General features: G+C 33.1%; 3 protein-coding genes across 7 annotated transcripts in view; 2 read left to right on the plus strand and 1 right to left on the minus strand.

The window, feature by feature from the left end:
- LOC129908605 (uncharacterized) overlaps window positions 1–530 on the plus strand; it is a 29,311-nt gene extending 28,781 nt beyond the window's left edge. For all 3 annotated transcript variants that reach the window (XM_055985228.1, XM_055985226.1, XM_055985229.1), the window contains 2 exons: window positions 17–253; window positions 320–530. In XM_055985228.1, coding sequence (XP_055841203.1) covers window positions 17–253; window positions 320–369 — 287 coding nt within the window. In that variant the 3' untranslated portion in view covers window positions 370–530. The remainder of the gene's footprint in view (window positions 1–16; window positions 254–319) is intronic.
- Window positions 531–1,224: 694 nt separating this feature from the next.
- Window positions 1,225–12,639, plus strand: LOC129909289 (girdin). 3 transcript variants are annotated; one of them, XM_055986365.1, is made up of 16 exons: window positions 1,228–1,507; window positions 1,916–2,316; window positions 2,464–2,637; window positions 5,716–5,983; window positions 6,053–6,201; window positions 6,261–6,553; window positions 6,616–6,697; window positions 6,818–7,014; window positions 7,084–7,369; window positions 7,430–9,052; window positions 9,115–9,252; window positions 9,325–9,563; window positions 9,627–9,702; window positions 9,957–10,123; window positions 10,281–10,391; window positions 11,638–12,639. In XM_055986365.1, the coding sequence occupies exons 3-16, from the start codon at window positions 2,581–2,583 to the stop codon at window positions 12,038–12,040; spliced, it is 4,089 nt and encodes a 1,362-aa protein (XP_055842340.1). In that variant the 5' UTR covers window positions 1,228–1,507; window positions 1,916–2,316; window positions 2,464–2,580; the 3' UTR covers window positions 12,041–12,639. The 3 variants fall into 3 exon arrangements, with proteins under 3 accessions (XP_055842341.1, XP_055842340.1, XP_055842339.1); XM_055986364.1 differs by having other exon boundaries at window positions 1,916–2,637; XM_055986366.1 differs by lacking the exon at window positions 10,281–10,391 and having other exon boundaries at window positions 1,225–1,507; window positions 1,916–2,637.
- A 2,323-nt stretch (window positions 12,640–14,962) lies between these two features.
- Window positions 14,963–16,378, minus strand: LOC129909940 (threonine aspartase 1). The gene is made up of 3 exons (XM_055987115.1): window positions 16,176–16,378; window positions 15,153–16,084; window positions 14,963–15,091 (listed from the first exon to the last, which is right to left on the minus strand). Exons 1-3 carry the CDS (start codon window positions 16,201–16,203, stop codon window positions 15,008–15,010), a joined length of 1,044 nt encoding a protein of 347 aa, XP_055843090.1. The 5' UTR covers window positions 16,204–16,378; the 3' UTR covers window positions 14,963–15,007.
- Between the last annotated feature and the right edge of the window lie 2,905 nt (window positions 16,379–19,283).

Raw genomic sequence — 19,283 nt, forward strand, 5'->3', positions numbered from 1 at the left:
AATATTTTATTTAAAGCTGCTGAAGTCCTAGCAATGGGACATCCATTTGTGGTTTTGAAGCCATTGGCCGAAGCAACAGTGGAATCTCGCTTAAAGGCCAAGAAATGCTCTGCATCCTTACAGCCCTATAAGCCCCGACCAGAAACCTGTGCTGCTCTTGCTCGACGTTTGGTCACTGGAGCATTAGGTGTTCGCTTAAAAACTGCCCCACAAGAAAGAGAAAATGAAAAGCGTGTACTACGTGAAGCCAAAGGTACGTTTATCTAAAAAATATAATATATTTGAAAAAATAAAACTTTTTTTTTAAATAATTTTATAGAACGCAAGCTGTTAGCCGCCAAACAGCGTGACGAAGCATGGGAAAGCTAAAACAAAATCCAAAAGTCTGTTTATCGCAGCATGCAGCCATTCTTCCTTAAAGGATAGGTTTTAAGATTTTTATTTTGCATTGGAATATTGTGTTTTGTTAGTGTTTAAGAATAATATTTTAATTGCATACATGAGACTCAAAGAGTGCAATAGTGGCATCATCCTGTACGTTTATTGATTTACTTATGATTAAATAAAATAAAATTTAAAGTGATTATTGGAAACAAAGATACTAGTTAAAGATGAATGTAAATCCAAACACACTTTTAAAAATTATATAATGCAATATTTTGTATCAATTGTGCGAATAAGATATTGATTAATCATATATTATACAGAGAGAAACAAAAAGAAAACAAAAATATATATACATATACATTGATGAATATTTTTAATAAAGTGTATTTATTTAGAAGAAAATTGGGTTTTTTAGTTTTTTTTACAACATATGATATACCTACCATGATACATATTTCTTTCTAATATGGTTGGTGATGGACAGTGGGTGTAGTGCTTGACTGCTTACCTAGATGTGAGTTCGACCACCTCTTTGCAGCATTCTTTTATTTATCTTCAACTACAACTGGACATTACCAGTGGGAATATAATTAAAGTCTTATTCTCAATCCACTGTATCAGCAGAAATTCGTTTATCTTTCTATTCCTTCTAACTGTTATTCCTTCTAACATAAGCATAATAGTAGAAAATATTATTTTTATTATTTCATTCAATCACAGCGAAAAAAATCAAAAATTTAAAAAAAGAAAAATTTCGGAGTGAATTCCAATTTTTTTAGGAGTGATCACAAGTACATATAAACAAAGCCTTAAATCAAAACAAAATTTGACCAATCAATGCTTTACAACAACAAATTTTCAAAGATCATTTTCCATTGTCAGATTAGACAAGAACAAATTACAAAATTGAATGTAATTTGGAAAACCACATAAAATCCAATCGAAAAAGTTGGTTCCATTCTTCCGGTTAATTTGAAAATTCAAGCGGAAATGCCAGAAAGTCGCTAACATTCGAAATTGCATACCTTTAGGGGCTGGAGGTGGTGACTTGCGATATCTGGAAATTTCTAATGAGTGACAGTTTACACTCGAGGAATTTACCAATGAGGATTTTTGTCTGGTGATAAAAATTTGATTTCATAACTACATGGGCCTAAAAAGTTCAAAAATCAAAATTTTCAATGCATTTGTTTATGGTTCTTTCGGTTGGAAAACTTACAAAAAATATGCAGAAAGTTTAGATTTTGATTTTAAAAAACAAACAGGCCTATTGTCAATTTCACGTTGAAATTTTTGTACCCGAAATTTTTTTTCGCTTACTTGTTTCTAGTTTTTTTATACCTCGTTTTGTTAACGTTGAGCAGCGCGGCGCTGCCCAATGTGCTTTAAATGATCATATTTCTACATAAAAAAAAAAAAACAAAAAACAAACCAATATTCGGGAAAACTACAAAAATAAGTCAGGATTTTCATTCAACGATTTTTCCACGCAGATTTTTGAGAAGTTGTAAATTTCGTTTTTTTTTAGGAAAATTGCAAAGGCACAACGCTCCTAATTTTTAACAGACGAAAACAAATGAAAAGATATATTAAAAACTGGTAAGAAGGTGAAGGAGAGAGAACGAAAATAGACTAATTAAAATTCAAAGAAGATTTTTCTCTGGTTCCTGTGACATTTTATTCCACTGTCTTCATCTCACATGATTAAAATAAAAAAAATTCATTGGAAAAATCGTCGAATTTCAATGTTAACTAAATAAAGCTCACAACTTACCCCTAGATCTGTACACCAAACTTCGAATTATCGAACATTTAGAAACGTCAAATGTCTTACCAACCTGACAAAACAAAAATAAATTTTGTCTGCAAGTGCAACGACAAGAAGTTTGGCTGCTGGATGTCTTCTGTCTTGTAAATTTTTTGTAATGTGTACGTTTTTGTGTAAAAATTGGATTTTTATTTTTGTAAATTTCTTCAAAGTTATGTGATTTTTTGATTATAATTTGTGTTTATTTCATACAAATAATAAATTCCAAATTCATTTTTAATATTTCTATAAACAATGATCAAATAAAGACCATTAAAAAATTGTTTCCAAAAAACACCTCCATTCAACAAATTTCTTTGGATCACAAGAAGAACCACAGAGACGACGGAGGAACTTGAATTACATATTTTTTGCAAGAAGAAGAAATGGCTGCTACCCCAGTTGAAATTGATGAATTCCTTAATGGGGCGCTTGTATCTTGGGTAAGTTTAAATAAAAATTGTTCGTTTTTCTTTCAAAAATCGTGTTTCCATTTTAGATAAAAAAAAGTAGAAAAAACAAACAAAATATTTACCATTGTTGTGGAGGTGGCTTGGTTCTTTTTTTTCATAGTCAATTTATTGACCTAATCATCATATTTCATGTCTCGCGGTTAGAACGAAGAAAATTTACATATTTTGATCATTTAAATAATGCAAGGCAAACTTTCGCAGTTTTATTATTAATTTTTTTCTTAATGTGAAATCATAAATAAAGAAAGAGAAAGCCTAGAACTGAAGAACAAAGTAGAATGTTTTTGTATGCAAATTTTGGTAATTGGTTGGTGTATGACCATTTTTGGATTGTGGTTATACAATGACATGTGTCTCTTCATGAATTATTTAGGAACCAAAATGCAGTTTGTGAATGAATTTGTACACACAATAGGAGCTGTTTGTTAGCTAGATTGAAGTTCTTATAAGAAAAAAATAAAAATGGTGCACTCTTTCAAAAGATTTCCTCTTTCTCATAAAATTTTATTCATCTCAATCTGGTCGAAGTTTAATAGATTATTGTGCTATTTGCTTTCAAAACAGTTTAAGATTTACATTCAATGATTTTCTTTCCGTTTATAAAGTGCAGTAAAACGGATGTCCATTTGCTACACATATCGCACATATTCTTAACGCTTAATGCGGAAGAACCCCGCCGTCGCTCTGATTTGAGGAAGAGCAACCTAGAAACAGAATCGGTCTCATCCTTACAAAATAGCTACTTGAAAACGTAGTGGCTATTTTGAAGTCCAGCGAATTGAATTTGAAGGTGGAAAAGGATGCGTTTTGGCTAGACTTTCACAATCTTATTAAAAACATCCCGAACACTTGTTACACTTGTTACACTAAGTGAAACAAAAAACATGGTGAAGCGATGATGTCAAAGCAGTGATATCTAGGAAAAAATGCTTTCAAAGCTTAGACAAAAGTTTAACATAAGTGGACAGTAAACGTTGCAAGAGTAGAGAGTACGGAAAGCATGTATCGTAAAATATTTGACTTGACTGTTGATGCAAACCAATCTTTCTGCGAAATTCCCGCTGAAAGAAAAATGGTCAGGAAATTCGATCACCAAAGTTTTGTTAACGATGCTCAAGACCAACCACTTGCGAATGATGAAAAAATTCGTCATCAAGTGGCGACGTTATTGTGACGGATTTTAAAATGGACCGTTTTGCAGGATATATTTTCCATGTGCCGAACGTAATTAAGATTTTAGAAGAAGTACCCGATTTCACAGTCGAAGAAGTTAGTGTGGCGGTAAAAATTCCAAGAAAATGATAAGCGATTGGTCCAGACAAAATTCTCTCTTGAGTTAACCTTCACGTCAAAAATATCGTCTTGTATAAAATACACGACTAGTAATGGCATGTACATACAAAAAAACCGTAAAAAACCAGTTCAAAAGGCGATAGCATAATGACGTTCCAACACAATAGCGAAAAAGAAAGAGTCCCAAAAACTCATAGAAAAAACAAATGTAAGGACCACTGCATTAAATTTGCCTCACACATGAAAAGAAGGACAAAAACGCTGAATCAAAGGTCTCAGAGTTCCAATCTAAATGTTCGAGACGACAAGAAAATAGAACCTTCACTTTAAAGACCGAGCACTATTATTGTTGTATCCTCTTAATCATTATATTATTAAATCAGAACGTATTCCTCCGAATACAAAACACAACAAAATCGGGAAAAAGATTAAGTATCAATGTCATCTCTTAGGCTGCTACAAAATCGAATTATTGATTATGTGTATCGATATTAAACTTTAACATTCTCCTCAGGGTCTCGCGTAGAGTAATGGCATTTCTAGGCCTGGATCTTAGTATAGTATACCCTGATTATTTGTTAACCGGCGTTTTTGAAAATGTTTGCTTGGGTTTTACTCTTGCGATTGTTTCCTTGATCTTATTTTGATCAGATGGATTGAACTCCAGATTTCCATTCAGCTACTCAATCGTTTATCTTCATCTTCGTAATAAAGTTTGTTTGAATGGTTTTCCTAAAGCTAAGGATTGAGTTTTAATTCGCTATAGTATTATGTTCTTTATCTTTGAAAGGTCTAATAATCTATCGGCTCAAGTTTTTTTCCAAACATGAATTCCACGGAAAATGTCATTTCGAGCTTCTCAAGAGAAAAGTTGCAGAATACCTTATAACAGTACAAAATTAGCTGCTGAAAAAGCTTAATAGTAATTTGATATTGATAACAAGCTCAAAACTAAAATTGAATCATGTTTAAAAGGTGTGTTGTAAATAATGAAGGCGCTTATTGTACAAAAAAGGGAAACATACAATATTTCCAAAAATCGTGGTTTCTTCTTTTGCATATTATTTTTTATCCCAAATTTTTAATTTTTTTAGTCAATCCATAATAAGATAAGTTAATGAGACCAAAAATATGTAAGCCACTTCGATAAAAACCTCAAAAATTTATCAAAATTAACCAAAAATATGTATTTTTTCGTATGTGAGTGCAATCTAATCACCTTCTCTGCGCTCTACTCCCCAAAAGGTTCATTTTACAGAAAGATGTTGCGGACATATCTTGTAGATAATTTCACAAAAACAATTTTTATAATAATCTCTGATGACCTCCGATCAATAAGTCGCGAGATATTTGCGAAAAACTTTTCGTGACCTTTTGACCCTTATTACTTTTTAAGGCGGCACGGTATCAATGTCCGCGTTTCATTTAAACGCCGTAATAAAGGTGTATACCAAAATTCAGCCCAGTAAGAATTTTTCCGCAGATTGGGGTTAAAAATGATTAAAATAACTGGACTAAAAATAATAAGCCTTTAAATGGGGGTTAAAAATAAATTAAAGCAAATTATTTTCTTTGGAATTGCTAAGACAGACGGACACAACGCTTTGATTTCGAACGTTAAATAGTTCAGCCAGCATCGTTTTCTTTCCCGGCAAGAAGCCAATCAACCGAAACTTCGTTGACATAAAGACAAAGATGACGGAGTGACACGTCCTAAGTTACTAACGTTATTTTTTACTTTTGATCTCCTTGCAGCTGGAATCATGTTTACCAAGACCAGAAATTCTATCCGGATATGGCTCCCTTCTAGATGGCAGCATTATACACAGTGTGTGGCTTCAAATAGATCCAGAACCACAAAATCATCCAGCTGAGCTAAATGGTTTAAGTGGTGCATCTCTTTGCATTGCACGAGCACGAAATTTCGAGTGCATAGTTCGAAATTTAAAAGCTCTATTCGAAGAAGAATTTGGTCAGACAATATTAGCGCTTCCTGATTCTTATACCATAGGTTTTAATCCTGGTAAGTTACAAATATCCAGCTATTGTCTTTAAAAATTTGATTAATGATTGATTTTGTATTTGCTTCTAGAAACACGGCATGGTTTGGAACAAATGAAAGTTCTGTTAACGCTTTTGCTTGGCGCAGCAGTACAATGTCCCAATAAAGAATTATTTATCGGTCGAATAAAAGAACTTGATGTTGATACACAACATGCAATTGTTGAACTTATTAAACAGGTATAATTTTTTTTTTAATTTGTGGTTCGTTTGTTTTTAATTGTTTATTTTTTGTTTAGGTTACTGATAACCATAGTTTGGTACTAACTGAGGAATCAATTGATTTGCTCACACCTGCAGACATGTACACTCACATCTTGCGTTTGACAAAAGAACGTGATTCCATGTACATGAAATGGATAACAGCAGTTGCAGTAGAACCCGAATCGAACGGTACTGATAGTTCTCAAAATATACCCCTTTCGCCAGCAAGTGGCATGACAACATCCCCTTCATCAAGTTCAGAAAGTAATCACATGGCTGTTGAATTAGCCGACCTTAAATCAAAATTAAGGAAATTACGTCAAGAACTGTAAGTAAAACCTAATTGGTTATTATTAGGAATATACTCTTCGTTATGATATTTTTTGTTAGAGAGGAAAAATCCGAAGCTTTTCTTGAGGCAAAGGAGGAGCTAGAACACAAGAGTGCACAACATGAAAAACTTAGAACAGAGGTTAGATTTGATGGAAATAGATGGAACTTTAATTTTAAATTCTGAAACACAATGCATTACTGTGTATTTGTTTTCAAGCATATCTTGATAAAACATGTAACCTTTTATATCCATTTACAGAGTCAAGAATGGTACTCCGAAGCCAAAAGAGCATCTGCTTATAGAGACGAGGTAGATGTGTTACGAGAACGTGCTGAACGAGCTGATCGACTGGAAATCGAAGTGCAGAAGTTCAAAGAAAAACTTACCGATGCAGAATTTTATAAAACTAGAGTCGAAGAACTAAGAGAAGATAACCGAATGCTTTTAGAAACAAAGTAAAAGAAGCCTAACAACTGTTATATATCTTTAAATCCTAACACATGATCTTTATTTTTTTTTTTTAGAGAAATGCTGGAAGACCAATTGCAACGCTCACGCAAACGTAGTGAACATGTTATGACTCTCGAATCGGAAATAATAAAATATAAACAAAAACTTAACGACATGGCTCTGGAACGGGATGTTGATCGAACCAAGCTAGAGGAACTACTCGAGGAAAACACACAATTGCAATTGGTGGCGAAAAATCTTAACACAAGTCAAGATATCGATAAATCATTATCTGAAAACGAAGACGATTGTAATTCTGGAGACAACAGTCTTTCTGAACAGTTAACAAATAATGCTCAAGTAAGTATCAACGTAGTAAAGAACTTTATTTTCTCATTCACAAAATGATTTATATTTTAGACTAGAGCACTGAAGCTAGAGCTAGAGAATCGACGCTTACTTGCAGCCCTTGATCAGCTTAAGGAATCTTCTTTCCATGAATCAACAAATAAAATTCTTGAATTGGAAAGAGAGAAAAAGAAATTATCCCTGAAAATTGAACAGATGCAAGAAAACATTATTCGTCTATCGCAACAAAACAAAGAGCTTGAAGATGTTTTCAAAAATGCTTTGGAAGAAAACAAAAAGCTTCAGGATACAATTGATTCTAGACAAAAATCATACGAGCGTCAAAGTCAAGAACGCGAAGTTGATCGTAGTAAAATGGTAGACTTGGAAAAGCATGTGGAAACACTCAACAAAGAAAAGCAAAGAATTCAAACTCTGAACGAAAGCATACAACGAAGGGCAGATGATATGGAACGTTTAATTGAAACCAAGTCAAAAGAAGTCGAACAACTTAAGAACAGAACAACTGAATTGGAATCGGCTCGTAATCAATTGTACGACCTGGAATCTAGAGTTTCTGTTTTGGATCGAGAAAATGCAAGTTTAGTTAAAGAAGTTTCCAAGTTGAAAGAAAATCTTGAACAGAAAGCTGTTCAATTGGATGAGAAATTATTACAACAAGAATCTCAATCCAAGGAAGTAAAGAGACTAACTAGAGATCTTGAAGAATCGGCTCAAGCTCAAACCAAAATATTAGATTTGGAAAAACTAAATCAAGATTTGGTGTCACAACATGAAATTGATTTGCAGACCATAGACACTTTACGCAATGATCTTGTGTCAGGAACACTAGCCACAAATAAAGTGAAGCATAATTTGGAAAAACTTGGTCTAGATAATACAGAAATTGAAAACTCTGAGCTTAATGTAGAGAATGTTGTTGAAAAGCTGGTAAGGAACCCAGAAACATTCAAAACTGTTCGTGAAATTATGCTAAATGTGACAAGACAACAAAATTCTAAATCGGATATGTGTGTTCTTTGTCATAGAAAAGAAATATTCACAGTCGAGAAGAATATCGAGATAACTGGTGAATTTGATGAACCCTACAGCATACAACATTCTATACAATTGGCAATACCAGAGGCGTCAAAACTTCAAGAGACCATTACGCAATTGAATACATTAAATTCTTCATTGCAAGTGACAAATGAAGGTCTGCAGGCAGAAAATGCTAGATTGAATGTTGATGTAGCAACTCTAGGTTCTCAGATAACTTCCCTTAACACACAACATACAGCTTTGCAATTAGCAAACTCGCAATTGGCTGCCGATAAGGATTTGCTCCTTAAACAGCTGGAAACTCTTAAACATGAGCACAAAAATCTTCTCAATGATCAAGTCACCCTGCAGTGCTTGCATGACCAGCTTAATGCTGAATATGAATCTTTGAATAAGGATAAGGAACAGATAAAAGTAACTGTTCGTGATTTGCGTAATGAAAATCGTGAGCTCAAAGAACGTTCTCAAAATCTAGAAAAACAATTGGACGAATTGAAAGCTCAAATTGCTACAATGAAACCAAGTGTTGATGACTTGGGCATTTTGCGCACAGAGCATTCGAAGTTAACGGATGATTTTCGAAGTTTGTTCGCTACCAGTGATCGATTTAAGAATGAATACAAAAATATTCAGGTAATTTTTAAAATTGAGTACAATTAATGAAATAATTATAATTTAAGCTTTTTATATTTTAGGAACAATATAAAATGATTCGAGCTGAAAATAGCAGACTTAAATTACAAAACACTGAGATTTCTGGCGAGTTAAATGCTAAAAGTGATCAAATTAAGAGTATGGAAGTTGAATACACAAAAGCTATGCAACGTTGTGAGGTAGGAAGCTATTTTTTCAAAATTAAACTATCACGAATGACACTACATTTTTTTAAATTTTTGTGCGTTTAGATGTTGTTACAGATGAATTCAGATCTCGACACTGATCGCAAAACACTTATGGACAATGTGTCTCAGCTTCTTTCACAATATCATGAACTATTGACGCATTCGTTGGAAGACAAACAGCATTTCCATGAAGAAGAAAAAAGTTACACAGACAAAGTCAATAATTTAAATCGACAAAAAGAGAAACTCGAAGAAAAAATAATGGAACATTATAAAAAATCAGAAAGTTGTGTTCCAAAAAAGTAAGCAGCAGTTTTTTAGCTATGGATTTGAAAAAATTAAATGTTTACATAATTTATTTACAGAAAAGCATTTGCCAGTAACTTGGTCCGTAGAGTAAAAAAAGCGAGCTCGGATCTAATGAACATTGTTCCAAGCAGAGTAAGTTTTTTTTTTTTATTGTGTATACTATTCATTGTGAGGGTCAGTAGCTTATATTTTATATAAAAAAGTCATTCAAAATTACCGAAATTTTCCTGATTTACAACCTGAGATGCTGTAACCAAATGATAATTGAAATGGTTTTGGAGTATAGCTTGTTATCCACCGCGTTCAGATCTTGTTTTGATATCTCAATCGTTTTTGATTAAGATTTTCTCGCCTTTTTTACGCAATCTTTATTATTTTTTTTATAGAATCGAAGATCATGGGTTGATGACACCCGATTGACACAATCACAATTCGCTATTGGTTCTGAATCTGGTGGCAATGATTCAGATAATAGCATTGAAGAGCCGAGCTCAATTGTTTCTGATACTCCTTTATTACAACGAAATGTTGCAATGCGGCAAAGTTTGCAACGGTAAGTAATATATTGACTTATTGTATAATTGTTTCGTTTATTGTTTTTGTTATTGTTTTGTTTTGTTAACATTGGTTTTGGACAAAACAAGCCACACAAAGTTTATTTTTTTTTTTAATTTTTAATAATTTTTATATAATTTTAAAATACAATTTAGAAAACCCAGTGATTTGATGGATAGTTCAATAACCCGTGGTGGATTCCGAAGTAGTTTACAGTCGCAAAAACGGAGCGACTTGAGTAGTTCTCGTAGAAATAGTGTACACGGGTAAAGTTTATTTTAATTTTTATTTTAACATCATTTTTTTAAACATTTTTTTAATATGGTTAAACGTTTGTTTTAAGTTTTTTAACGCTTCACCAATATTGCAAAGAGATTTAAAGATGGCTTTTTATAAACTACTTGTATTTATGCTTCATTTTTATACTTTAATTTGCTTTTATTACTAAACTTTATGGTAAAAGTTTTGCAAATCAAACTTTTTTTTAATATTTTCCCTTCTTTTCATAAATCATATAATGTCATCAATAATTTATTTCATTTCCATTTTCTTATCACTGATGATATTAGAAAGGGTTTACTCTAAGTTGATGACTTTAAATCCCGCTAAAAGATATCCAAACCTCACAGAAGAGAGCAGAGTTCCCATCACTTATTCAACCTACGCTTAAGCAAACCAGATACTTGTTCACACTTGGGAAAAATTACTCTGTATTAGATTCGAAAATGGTAGCTTTCCCTCCATTCATAAAGCACTCGATCATTTTTTATAAGCTTGGAGGCAAGAATAAGGGGCAAATCTTAAAACGATGTCTCACATCTTTTTTAAAAACTTTCAAGGCTATTTCCTCTGGTCCAACAGTTTTTTCCTTTTTAGAGCCCCTTACCGCCCTTACTTTTTCGACGGTGAAGTCGGATACTTTGCTTACGTTAGTGGAAGCTATTAGATAGCAGACGGAAAAACGGTTAATTTAAAAGACTATCACCATACTGTCGCCATATGAGGTTTTCAATAGCTGTCCTTAATGTATTGCAAATAAATTTTGGCAATTCAGTCTTTGGAGAATTTCTTCTTGTTTAAACGGATATTTGGAGCATTGTTGCGGTCTTATTCGTATTTTTTTCCGTTTTTGCCATGCATGGCCAGATTAAAAAGAGAAGGTATGATTTTGTATGCATCTCTTATTTTCAAAAAAAAGCAACAGATGCAAATGAGAAACGCAACCTCCAAAAAGTACATTGCTGCATTGTTTCTTGGAATTGAAATTTAATTTCTGTGTTTATTTTTCTTAAAATTGAACCTCTCAGCACATAAGTAGCAATTTTACAATTTTATTTCTACTTTTTGTTTGCACAGTAACATTTGAACTTTGTTGATGATTTTTATGTTAGAAGCGTCTTAAATCAATCTCTGTATGTTTCGACCACTTGATTTTTGTTTTGTACTTGTTTATGTAAAAAAAAAACGATTTACTTTTGAAAAAAATGAACTCAACATTTTCATTAATAATAGGCTTGAAGCACCTGATGTAACAGGAAGCAGCTTAACACTTGGCGCCGCTGGAAGCCGCAGAACAGTTTACCTGATTGATGAAAATCAAAAAATTGCTGATTCTACACAATCACCTTCACCCAACACACCCGAAGCTCAAACACCAACAAACAATGTTAACCCCTCACAAACAAACGATAATCCGTCCACATTTCTAATGTACAATCGAATAAACACAATGATCGGCCCAACTGCCGACACTTTAGCGAATGACATCACTCCTGCCGGTGGATGCGGCAGCAGCAGCGGAGCCGCGTCCAGTGGCAATCAAGGTGGAAATGCCACCACCGATGATAAACTACTGCCCCGTAAAAGACCCGAAGACAAAAGCAATAGTATTTGGTATGAATACGGTTGTGTATGATGAGAATCCTTTATCTGCATTAAAGTACACACACTTGCAGATATTTATTTATTAATTACCTTGTATAACGTATAAGTGCCCGCTTACGGAAATTGCCTTACATTTTAAACTAATCTTAAGCTTTAACCATTCTATGTATTCTTTGAAAAATTGAAAATTGAAAAATATTAACAATTATCTTTCGAAGCATATCCAGTGACGCTATAGACTTCCGACATATACATACAACATAATAGTATTTTTAAGTAAATAAGATTATATTCGTACACACAATAATGTATAATGCCGAATTTATGTTTTAATAATTTGCAGTGCTTAAATTTGTAAGATATAGTTTATAAATGATTTATGATGTTTTCTTTTTTTTTTAACAGAGAATGTTTTATTCTTTATTCCAGTTGCGAATTTTACAAATCGAATAAATCATTAAAATAATAAAAATAAAAAAAAATTATACAAATACATTTAAATGAGGATAAGTCCTCTTTCTTTTGGCAAAGCGCCAGTGTGAGAAGTAACTTGAAATGCATTTATCTTAATTTTCTGTTTTATGATAATTATTTTTTTTTAATAAAGAATGAGCCAAATGTCTGTGCGTAGTTTCTATTTTTAATTTGTCTTTATTGCACATAATTAACGGAAAATTTAAAGATTTTAAATTTTTAAATATGTGTAATCAATAAATGAGATGATTGTGATACAGTGAAGGCTGCGTTATGTGTACAGGATGTTAATAAAATTCTTTTAATTCTTGCATATTCTGGAAAACAGTAGTGGTTTAATGTTTTTAAGGAAAAAAACAAAATTCAAGGATGATTTTTCTAAAGATGACAAACAATATCAACTTTTTTCAAAGTTTCCTAATGTCGTTTTCTATTGACTTTTGAGATTTTTGTGTAAAAATCTCAGATTTTCCACTGCAAATAGAACATGAAATCTAGTTTTGTAATTGCGTACGGAAAAAAAAAACAACAACAAATGTTCACACAAATGTCAAACAGAGGAGTGTGTGTGAAAGTGCGTGTGTTTGTATGCGTGAATCTTGATAAAAATCCAGATTCAGATTTCTGATTCTCAGATTCATTTTTTTGTCATGTTTTTGAATCTCAAGACGCAAATAGATCATGAAATCTGAGATTTATCCACTATTTTCCCTCTTCACTTAAAAAAATTTCAAAATACGGGGATTTTTTCCAACATGAAGAACCTTTTGCCCGGAACTAAAAATCTTGTTCACCTAAAACTCAGGATAGGGCTAATTATTCCATTCATCCGTCAACCGTCGTTTGAAGGCGATACGATCAAAGAATAAGAAGTATTCTTAGGATACGATGCAGAAATGTTCATTGGGGTCTCAATAGTAAAATTTGTTTTTTTGTTTTGTTTTTTATCCGTTTTATAGCTATTAATGGGTACGTTCACGTAATAATCTAAGGGTATCCGGATACCTTTGTGTTGTTGTAATCCCATATAAAATATCAGCTGATCGGAAACATGTGTTGACAAGCAAAAAATCCAAAGGTATCCTAAAAATTTCTGGATACCTACCTATCTTATGGGAAATTTGAAAAACAGCTGATTCGTGTTCACAAACGTATCCGATACTAAGGTATCTTGGATAGCCCATCGAATGCGTACGTGAACGCACCCAATCAGTTAAAAAAGATTAACTTTTGCGTCTCACTCATGTTGAATCAAATATCACTGTTAATTATAAAGGTAAAAACTTAAAAAATGGCTTTTTTTTAAAACAACCATGTCCCTTTTAAACAGCTTTTCAATTCTATTTCTATTATTTTGAATTTTCTGATATTCAGTTCGATTTTTCTGTCCTATTACATTACAATGGTAACAAGGTTTTTGCTACAGAAAAAAAAAAATTAGAATTTTTTGTGTGCTTAACTCGAATCCGCAGTCTCAAAAGTTCTATGACAATAACTTTTTGAGGTTAAAATTGCGCATGTGAATTTTTTTTATTGAATTGAATTTGTGACGATTTCTAAAGGAATTAAATTTCTTCTTTAGAAATCCATTTAAATTTAAATAAATGAAAAAATGTCGTTAACTTAACAAAAACAGATTCGAACTTTGATAACCTCGTATTACGGGTAGAGAGCGATTCGCTAGAATTAGACTACATTTGCTATGGAAATTCGTTAATTTATACGCTCGCATTTAGCCGAAAGTTTGATTCAATATTCAAGAAAAACAACTTTTATGCAAGGTGGCGCTAAAAAACGAATTTCTTAAGTGCCAAAAATCAGGGTTTTGATGTTCGACAAATGTCATGTTAGAAACAAAAAAAATGGAGATGGTTACAACCGCTGCGTCAGGGTCACCCTAATAAAATTTCATAAATGTAAAGTTACTTCTTCAAGATCAAATTAGACCCGTTCACGGCACCTATTTCTGTTTCTAAAAAAATCCAAAGAAAGACATTTCCAAAGAAACTCTAGATAAAATCTTTGAAAATTAATTAGATAGCAACAAGATATTACTAATCACTGGAATTCCTTTCGAGTTAAATTCTAAATTTGATTTTTATTTCCCGAGAAGTCGAACGTGTGAACTTCCAAAGATTTTTCTTCATCCTTGTTTCCTTCCCATAATATAAATTCTCAAAAATATAACAAAAAAATTTAATTTATTAAAAAGTATTTCAAATGAATAATGCACTTTTACATCTTGGTCAAGTTTACAAAAGTATATAGGAATTATATTATCATTTTACTCTTATGACCTACTTACTACATTTAAGACATAAATTTAATTAATACTTAAGAATTAGGCGGGTTATCAAAGAACACATTTAATTAATATTATATTTTCTCACAAATTCCAGAAAGGAGGACGACGAGGAAAAATTGGAAGAGTGAATACATGTTTTTTGTATGTACAAGAACACATCCAGAAAATACATAATTATTATTTTTTTTTTTTTTTTGAAAAATGCAATGCAAAGCGCAGTTAGTTTTTAAAACTAAAGGGTTGTCCATTTACAACAATCGATTTACCTGGGGTACAATAAGTTGGCAGCGGAGATAGTAAAAACTGAAAAATAAGAAAAAGTCAATATTTATTGCAGTTTTAAATAAAATTCAAGATGATAAACCTTTGGGACTTTGTACTCGGTACTCATAAAACCAAGACAGAATGATTTTGTTGTATGACTCCAAATGACTTCACCGCAATTAGAACGCGGATGAAATACAAGCGACAATGCACCGCCATACAGATCCTGATCGGCAGGCAGAAATGGAGATTCGATGAATTTCTGTTTGAATACTTTATGGAGACTTGTCACTCCGCACTCGGACGACATTAGATCAGTACAAATTTCTTTGGCAAGAAGCGTCTTCATCAGATACTCCCCATTGCCAGTGGTGCATGTGGCAACAGACATATCTGCAGTGCTAGTTGCCCAACACCCGGCACCATAAGTGGCCGCTTGTCCCACCCTCCCTGAAACTTTCAAAATCAATCCCCCAGAGCTGCATCCAGCAGCGCAATTGCCATCTGCATCAACGCAAATAGCTCCCACTGTATCCAATGAATTGATTTTGATATTATACCGATTCTCGCAATCGGAAACTTTAGTCTTGTAATGATTGTAGCAGATTTTGGCTTTGGATGAGATCATTTTGTCAGCTTCAATCATACTACATCCAACTTCGGATGCATACTCGGCAGCACCCTCGCCAGCAAGGACCATTGGCGGAATTCGATCCATTGATAGCATTTTGGATTGTCTATCGCAGATTATACGTGCCAATTGGATGGGATTCTTTACAGTGGAGACATTTGTGCATGCTCCAAATTGTAAATTGGAACCATCCATTATGGATGCTTCGCATTGGACTTTTCCATCCCAAGTTAAATTTGATCCAAAGCCGGCATTTGTACTGCCACAATTTTCCAAGCGAATGATTGCTGCTTCGCAGGCATCCAATGAGGAGCCACCATTTTTTAAAATCGCATTCGCCCGGATGCAAGCTTCTTTGATCACCCGCTGGTATTTGGTTTCATCGATGCTGTTGCCTGCACCTATTTTGGAAGTTGGAAAATTTTTCGTGTATGTATGTAGATATATAATAAAAGTGGAATGTGATTTTTGAATAATGGATTTATGTCGTACCAGTGTGCACAGCAACAAATCCACTCATTTTTTTGCAGAAGTGATTTGATTTAGAATTATAAATTTTATTAGGATGAGAAAGAAAATACAAGTCTGTGATTATAAAAAAAAACAAATGCAATTTGGAAGTAAACAATTGAACGCGGGGGAGGTGATGGGATTATGAGGATTTTATAGAGAAGACGTCAAGTTTCAAGCAAAAGTAGAAGTATAACAGTAGAGGCCAACAAGTTGAACAGAGTTGTCAATGGAGGACACGCTCAACTCATGTAAAACAACGCAGCACATTTTTTTTTGTACGTCAATTTTGACTGATTTCATTTTAAATCACAAAGTCTAAAATCCTATGAATCAGTTAAATCGCTTCCACGCAGCTCCGAAATATTAAACGATGTAGGGTATAGTTGCCTATTTGCGGTCGTCTCCAGTTACTGGCTACCTTTCGGAAAATCGTTATTACTAGTGATTTCAAAGGGGTTTATTCCAAATTTTCGCTGTTCGGCTATTCTAACATATAAGAGAACAGCATGGAGCAAAAATTTGGAATAAACCCTACGAAATCCGAAGTTATAACCATTTTCCGAAAGGTGCCCGGAAACTGGAGACGGCCGAAAATAGGCAACTCTACCCTACACCACTATTAAACAAATGACGTGCGTTATTAGGTCTGTTTGGGTTCTTTTTGGACAAAAATATGAAACCTGTCAAATTTTAAGGAGTGGGGATGAAATCCTCTCAGAGAAAGAAAAATTGTGTAAAAGTACCCAAACGCTTTTGGCACAAAATTTTCTGCTACTTTTTCAACAACAACAAAAATATAGGCTTTAAGGCTTTAAGCCTTAACTACATTGGCTCAAAAAGTGAAAAAGTACAAAAGTGAAAATTTCCAAACGCATTTTTGTATAGTTTTTCGGGATGAAAAATTAAAACAAATGATGCAGAAAGCTTATTTTTTGGTCTAAAATATAATTTGTATACCCTTTATCACAAAACAATTGCGATAGCCAGAAAAAAAATCTTTTCACTTTTGTACTTTTTCAAAAAGTGGTGTCTATGTAGTTAAACCTTTATAAATAAAAAAAAAAAAACAAGAAAAAAGCCACACCGCCATGTTTGTAGTTAGTTAGTCAGAGTATCCAAACAGGAATTGGGTTAAAAATGTTGAAGAAAGTAGAAATATTTCTGTTTTAGGCAGTACCCAAACAGACCTATTGATGTTACTTATGTCGTTTTCCAAAATTATGGGAGTTAATCACTCCTTTTTTGTGCAATTTTGGAATTTGTTCACGAAGAATTTGACAAGTGGAGTGATTTGAAGTTTGCTTTGCATGTGTTTGTAATACGAAATAATGAATAAAATAATAACACAATCTTTTAAATTCACTTTTAGTGATTTTTTACAATACTTTTTTGTAAATAATAATATAATTTCATTCACAAAAAAAAGTTAAAACAACCACCCAACAAATTGACAAGCAGTCCATGAAGTCAAATGTAGAAGTATTGGTAATCACTCCGTCACTCCTTCACAATTTTGGGAGTGAAGAATTCACTCCTTTTTCAATTTTGGAATTTGAAATCACTCCTTTTCGGAGTGATTATATAGCTAGGAGTGTCACTTCTTGAATTTTGGAAAACGACATTACAAAAGTGACATCCGCCATTTTCAAAAGTGATGCGCGATACTTTCAGAACTGACGTGAGTCATTTTCAAAAGTGGCCTGCGTTTTTTCAGAAATAAGCGTTGTTTTCAGAAGTAAACACGTGCATCCATAATATGAATCGCGCTTCATTTTCAAAAGTGACGTTCGTCGTTTTTCAAAGAAGTGGCAACGCCATATTTTCAAAAGTGACACGAGTCATTTTTAAAAAGACGCGCATCATTTTGAAGTGACGCGCGCCATTTTCAAAAGTGACACGCGATATTTTCAAAAGTGACACGCATCCATTTTCATAAGTGACGTGTGGTATGCTAGGGATGGGAAAAACCGACCGGTTTAAACCGGTTTCGTTTTTTTTGCTCGGTCACCGGTTTTTTGTCCTCGCGGTTTAAACCGGTTTTTACAAAAAAAAAACCAAAAACCGAAAAAAACCGGCTGAAAAAAAAACGTCGAATAAAAAAAGATCCGACGAGACAAAAACTGAAAACCGTCAAAACATTCATTCCCTCTCTTAACTTACAATATATACATAACTATAAATTTTCATTCATATTCAGCTTGAAAAATTCCTCAAAACTCCTACGAAGAGTGAGTTAAGAACTCTTATAACAAAATCAAACTAAAAAAAGCTTTGCTCAGTGATTTCCTTCGAAAAGTTTTTTTTTTGGTTGACAAATTAGGTTAAATTTTTTTTTACTGTCAAATCAAGCAAAAAAAAAACCGAAAACCGGGTTTTCCAAAAACGGGTTTCCGAAAGGAAAAAAACCGGTTTTGTACTAACAACCGCCATCCCTATTGCTATCTCTAAGTGACACACGAAATTTTTATAGGTAATGCGATGCGCGTTATTTTTAAAGTGAAACCCATATTTTTCAAATGTGACGCGCGTCATTTTTTTCAAATGTGGTGGATATCATTTTCGGAAGTGTAGCGGCATGTTATTTTCACAATAAACGCTTGTCATTTCAAAAGTGACACGGGTCATTTTCGAAAGTAAATATGCGTCATATTTTCAAGAGAGACGTGCGGAATTTTAAAAAGTGAGGCACGTCATTTTTAATAATAACACGCGTCATTTTAAAAGTGACACGTGCTTCATTTTTATAAGTGACGCTTGTGTTTTTTAAAAGTGGCGTGTCATTTCAAAACTGAAGCACGTCATTTTTTAAAGTGAAGTGAAATGAAATAAGTGCGGGTCTTTTCCAAAAGTGACGGCCATCATTTCACAAATTAATGACGCTGGTCATTTCAACTAGCCAATCTTCATTTAAAGCCTAATACGCAGCTGAAGACTCCAAAAGTCGACAGCGAACATGATAATGAAAAAATACTATCAGTATAGCAAAGTAAAAAAAATAAAAAATACAAATAAAAAAAAATTCAAGAAAAAACATCAGAAAATAAGTTTTAAAGCAAAAACAAAACAAATTTAATTTCGTTCAAGATT

The sequence above is a fragment of the Episyrphus balteatus genome, chromosome 2 (assembly GCF_945859705.1).
Source record: "Episyrphus balteatus chromosome 2, idEpiBalt1.1, whole genome shotgun sequence".
Lineage (NCBI taxonomy): Eukaryota > Metazoa > Arthropoda > Insecta > Diptera > Syrphidae > Episyrphus > Episyrphus balteatus.

Bases quoted from the DNA above. Each gene is read 5' to 3' on its own strand.
- LOC129909289 (XM_055986364.1), top strand. From the start codon at position 2,581: ATGGCTGCTACCCCAGTTGAAATTGATGAATTCCTTAATGGGGCGCTT. The intron at 6,554-6,615 runs GTAAGTAAAACC...ATTTTTTGTTAG, and splicing joins AGGAAATTACGTCAAGAACT to AGAGGAAAAATCCGAAGCTT. The intron at 9,053-9,114 runs GTAATTTTTAAA...TTTATATTTTAG, and splicing joins ATGAATACAAAAATATTCAG to GAACAATATAAAATGATTCG.
- LOC129909940 (XM_055987115.1), bottom strand. From the start codon at position 16,203: ATGAGTGGATTTGTTGCTGTGCACACTG. The intron at 16,085-16,175 runs GTACGACATAAA...CTTCCAAAATAG, and splicing joins ATTTGTTGCTGTGCACACTG to GTGCAGGCAACAGCATCGAT. The intron at 15,092-15,152 runs GTTTATCATCTT...CTTATTTTTCAG, and splicing joins CCGAGTACAAAGTCCCAAAG to TTTTTACTATCTCCGCTGCC.